The following is a 4,982-nucleotide window of genomic DNA, read 5'->3' on the forward strand; positions in this document are numbered from 1 at the left end:
ATCTCAATTGTTAATTTTTTTTTAATTTTTGCATAAGGGTATGATTAATTTCCAATGGGGCCGAGACGATGATAAAAGATGGGCTGTATTTTAACATCATGCCAAAGGCTTAGAGATTGGCATCTTAACTTCCTACAACTTGAATTTTTTATTTTTTTTAAATAATGCTAGACACATCACATCTGGTCGAAAAATTCTTAAATCCGACATCAAAATATATCAACTTTGGTAACAATCAACAACACATGTCTCCCCAACGTTTTTAACCACGAAATAACCCGTATTTTTTCCGGTTTCGTATCTCGAACTCAAAACTAAGGAACATACATGATTTAGAATTTTACCGCATTTCAACTGTTAAATTACCCTAATCACAAATGTCCAAATCACTTGGCGGCACACCGCACTCTATGTTCCCTCCAACACTATATTCCTCCACCTCTGAAATGACAGAAAATTCCACTGACTGACGACGACGACAACGACAACGTTTCTGGGAAAATTAATCCCCAAACCCCCCACTCTAATTCAACACAAACGCAGAAGATTGATCAGTTTAAATTAAATCTAAAAAATACCCTTTCAAATTTTTTTTTTTTTGAAAAAGCCCCAGTTTTTTCAGTTTCTTTCCTTTCTAACCTGATGATCCCGCGTTCTCTCTCTCCTCTCTCTCCTCTCTCTCCCACCTGTCACGCACGCCCGGCGGCACCACCCCGACCCACCACCACCTCCCCTAAACGCACCGTTTTGGTATAAAGCCAAAAGGAGAAACCTTGTTCTTTCTTCCTTCTCCCCACTTCTGTTTCTGCTCTGTCAAGCTCGCGCCTTTCTGCTGGAAGAAGAGGAAGACTAAATTTTTGAGCTACCCGAAACGCAGCGTTTTGGTGCGCGGCCATGGGGAACTGCAACGTCTGCGTGAGAGCTGACGTCATAAGTAGCGACGACAAGAATTCCGGCGATAAACAAAAGAAGAAGGCACGGGAGCGGCGGTCCAACCCGTTCTCCGACGACCCGATCCGGTCCCCGGCTCCGATCCGAGTTCTCAAGGATGTGATCCCGCTTGGCCACCGGACCCGGATCGGCGACAAGTACGTGCTGGGTCGGGAACTGGGTCGGGGCGAGTTCGGCATCACGTACCTGTGCACGGACCGGGAGACAAAGCAGGCACTCGCCTGCAAGTCCATATCGAAACGCAAGCTTCGAACGGCGGTACGCACGACGGCTCACAGATCTGAAATCGGAGAAATCCGACATGCCGTTTGGTTTTAGTGGGTTTTTTTGTGATTTGGGTTTTTTGTTTGGTTCAGGTGGATATAGAGGATGTGCGGCGGGAGGTGGCGATAATGTCGACGCTGCCGGAGCACCCGAACATTGTGAAGCTGAAGGCGACGTACGAGGACAACGAGAACGTCCATTTGGTCATGGAGCTCTGCGAGGGCGGCGAGCTTTTCGATAGGATTGTGGCCAGAGGGCATTACAGTGAGCGGGCGGCGGCGAACGTCGCCAGGACGGTGGCAGAGGTGGTGAGGATGTGCCATGCTAATGGGGTTATGCACAGGGACTTGAAGCCTGAGAACTTTCTCTTCTCGAACAAGAAGGAGCACTCGCCCCTTAAAGCCATTGACTTTGGGCTCTCTGTGTTCTTCAAGCCTGGTACTTTTCTGGGATCTTGTTGAATTCTAGACGGATTTTCGGGTTTGTACGGATTTATTTGATTTTATTTGTGTTTGAATTTCATGGATTTTGATTTTGATTTTGTTTGTGTGGGGGTTTAGGGGAGAGGTTTATGGAGATTGTGGGCAGTCCGTACTACATGGCACCGGAGGTTTTGAAACGAAATTATGGGCCGGAGGTTGATATATGGAGCGCCGGAGTGATACTTTACATTTTGTTATGTGGAGTTCCTCCATTTTGGGCAGGTATTCTGGTGAATTTAGCTCCCAAAATATGTTTAAACCCAGTTGATTTTTCGTTATCTGGGCGGTTTGATTTTGGTTTGGGATTGTAACGTTGGTTCTTTGTTTGAATTTTCAATGCGACAGAGTCTGAACAGGGTGTGGCTCTTGCAATCTTGAGGGGGGTGATTGATTTCAAGAGAGAACCCTGGCCTCAGATTTCAGAGAGTGCTAAAAGCCTTGTTCGACAGATGCTGGAGCCAGATCCCAGAAAGCGCTTGACTGCGCAACAGGTGCTTGGTAAGTCTTCAGCAGTGTGTCTCTGAATCTTTACCTGATGGCATTTCAAGAGAGTTGCATAGTTGGTCATGCTTCAACATTTTGATGGCAATAGCATTGCGTTAGTTGGTGCGATGGATGATTATACACTTCTTCTCACTAAATGTGTAATGAATTATAAGGCATCTTGCTTTAGGAATTGGAAAATTATGGAGTCTATATTCCATGGCATTATGTGAATCTAAGCGAAATATCTTGATGTTACGAGAACATGCATTATAGTCGTGTTCACAAGAACATGCATTAGTAAACATCAAACAATACAGACCTACTATGCAATAAATAAATGAAACAAGAGAAATCATTGATGAAAACAATACATTAACAAGATCCTGTATAGTAGCAATTCGGGCCCCAAATGACATAATGCATTAGATAAAAGGCGCATTCTTTTTTTCATTATATCATTTTAACTGCAAGTAGGGGTAAAATTTAGAATAAGTCATAGAACCGGCTGATTTATTTAATAGAGCAAGCTACTGGAACTAGAGATGCTGATTGGAAGCTTCCCTCCAATTATTAATCATTATTTCCAATCACTAGGATTTCTCTATGTTTTTTTAACCTTATTTTTCAGTTGAGGTTTCTGTTTTGTTGTTAGAGTTTGTTGTTTCAGTTTCTCCCTCAGTAGTTTGGTTGTACCACTCTGTAGAGTGATGATATTTTGATTAAATGAACTCTTATTGATCTAAAAATTTGATCTGAAAAAAGAGAAGAAATGATCAATACCATAAAGTTTATGGCTTTATGAAAATCAATTTAATTTTAAATGATTTAGATAAGAAATTGTGTATCCTATTTGATTTAGAGTCCTAGCCAAGGTAAACATTTGAGAATGTTTTCGGTCTTTGACCAAATTGGAGCAAACCCTTTTTTGTGTGCATTAGTTTAGCATTAAACAAGAAAGAAATGAAACTTATGAGTGTGTTTTGGCATGTCTATGCTGAATCGCTGATGCTAGATTGACTAGGTACATAACTTACATTTTGTAAAATAGGTGAACTGAGTTGTGCTTTGCGTTTTGTGATTACAGAACATCCATGGCTACATAATGCGAAGAAAGCTCCAAATGTTCCATTAGGTGATATAGTGAGGCCAAGACTCAAGCAGTTCTCAGTAATGAATAGATTCAAAAAGAAGGCCCTAAGGGTAAGCATCAGTAACCGGTACTTTATGAGTGTCAGTTGAAGTATTGGCTACTATTTTAAAGATTTGTTTTTTACGAAGTATTTAACATTTGGGATTCATTTTTTATTCCAATCAAATACTGTAGGTAATTGCAGAACACTTATCTGTTAAAGAAGTGGAAGTAATCAGAGACATGTTTACATTGATGGACACTGACAAAGATGGCAGAGTAACATATGAGGAATTGAAGTTGGGGCTTCACAAAGTTGGTTCACAATTGGCTGAACCGGAGATTAAGATGTTGATGGAAGTGGTCAGTACTGCGCTTTTGAATTCTTTGACGGAGTTTTTAGTTCTTATCATTTTTCGTTTAACAAACAAAACAATGCCTTCTGTGGTATTTTTCTTTCTATAGGCTGATGTTGACGGGAATGGCGTTCTGGACTATGGAGAGTTTGCAGCAGTAACAATTCACTTGCAGAAGATGGAGAACGATGAGCATCTCCGCAGAGCGTTTGTGTTCTTTGACAAAGATGGAAGTGGATATATTGAATTAGGTGAGCTAAGGGAAAGTTTACAAGATGAATCTGGTGAAACTGATTCTGAGGTGCTGAATGACATCATGCGTGAGGTCGACACTGACAAGGTTTCACTTTCAAGCCTTTTCATCTCTTCTATTGTTTATACTTGCTCCTTGCTCCTTACATCCTGCATTTTCCTGTATTTTTGTACAAATGCTCCATGTGATATAATTTATTGTTCATCTTCGCAAACCATCAGGATGGACGCATCAGTTATGACGAGTTTGTTGCGATGATGAAAACGGGAACCGATTGGAGAAAGGCATCTCGACAGTATTCGAGGGAGAGATTCAAGAGTTTAAGCCTCAACCTAATGAAAGATGGTTCGTTGCAGCTTCACGACGGGCTAACTGGTCAAGCCATTGCCGTATAACTCCTTTTCTTCCTTAGATTGTGCATGCTTGCCGGGGGCTACTTCTCTTTTACTGTCGATACACCTGAAATTCACGGCGGATGGGGTTTTGTAAACTGAGATTTGGGGGCAGATACTGAATCAATCCTCTCGGACTCTATCGGCCTGACTTATTGGTAGGTTGTTAGCTTGTGGCTTCAAGGACTGCATGGTTGTCGGGATCATCGAGGCTTGTGTATACATACGTCGTACGTAGTTCTCCGATCGTGTTGTACCTGTCAATTACACTTGTATATTTGTCATGTCTACATCATTGTGTTTGATGGTTTGCATTCTAAATTGGTCGGCAGGCGATTTGTTTCTTCATTGACCTTATGAGCTTTGAGGGTGTTCTCATTTTGTATTTATTAAAAGTGATCCTGATTTGTTGTATCATCTTCGCGAAAATGATTTGTGCACGCCTCTTTTCTCTTTCAGCACGTCTTTGTTTATTTTTGTGCATTGATTCTCATTTGGATTATTTAATTTAGTAGTTAGAAACATACACCGGAGAAAATGGATGCACGAAAATCGCATTCCACTAATTTGCTAATTTATTCTTTTCTTTGAAAAAAAGAACTATGGCTTCTGTCACGTAAGTTCACTTTTTCTAGAGACTGAGAAGACTCACAGAGACATTTCAACCAT

General features: G+C 41.2%; 1 protein-coding gene across 1 annotated transcript; it reads left to right on the forward strand.

The window, feature by feature from the left end:
• The first annotated feature begins 390 nt into the window (after positions 1-390).
• On the forward strand, positions 391-4,742 carry LOC103437787 (calcium-dependent protein kinase 10-like). The gene is made up of 8 exons (XM_008376288.4): positions 391-1,209; positions 1,308-1,653; positions 1,776-1,919; positions 2,043-2,195; positions 3,268-3,383; positions 3,508-3,675; positions 3,778-4,008; positions 4,143-4,742. Exons 1-8 carry the CDS (start codon positions 895-897, stop codon positions 4,314-4,316), a joined length of 1,647 nt encoding a protein of 548 aa, XP_008374510.2. The 5' UTR covers positions 391-894; the 3' UTR covers positions 4,317-4,742.
• Positions 4,743-4,982: the final 240 nt, after the last annotated feature.

The sequence above is a fragment of the Malus domestica genome, chromosome 14 (assembly GCF_042453785.1).
Source record: "Malus domestica chromosome 14, GDT2T_hap1".
Taxonomy (NCBI): Eukaryota; Viridiplantae; Streptophyta; class Magnoliopsida; order Rosales; family Rosaceae; genus Malus; species Malus domestica.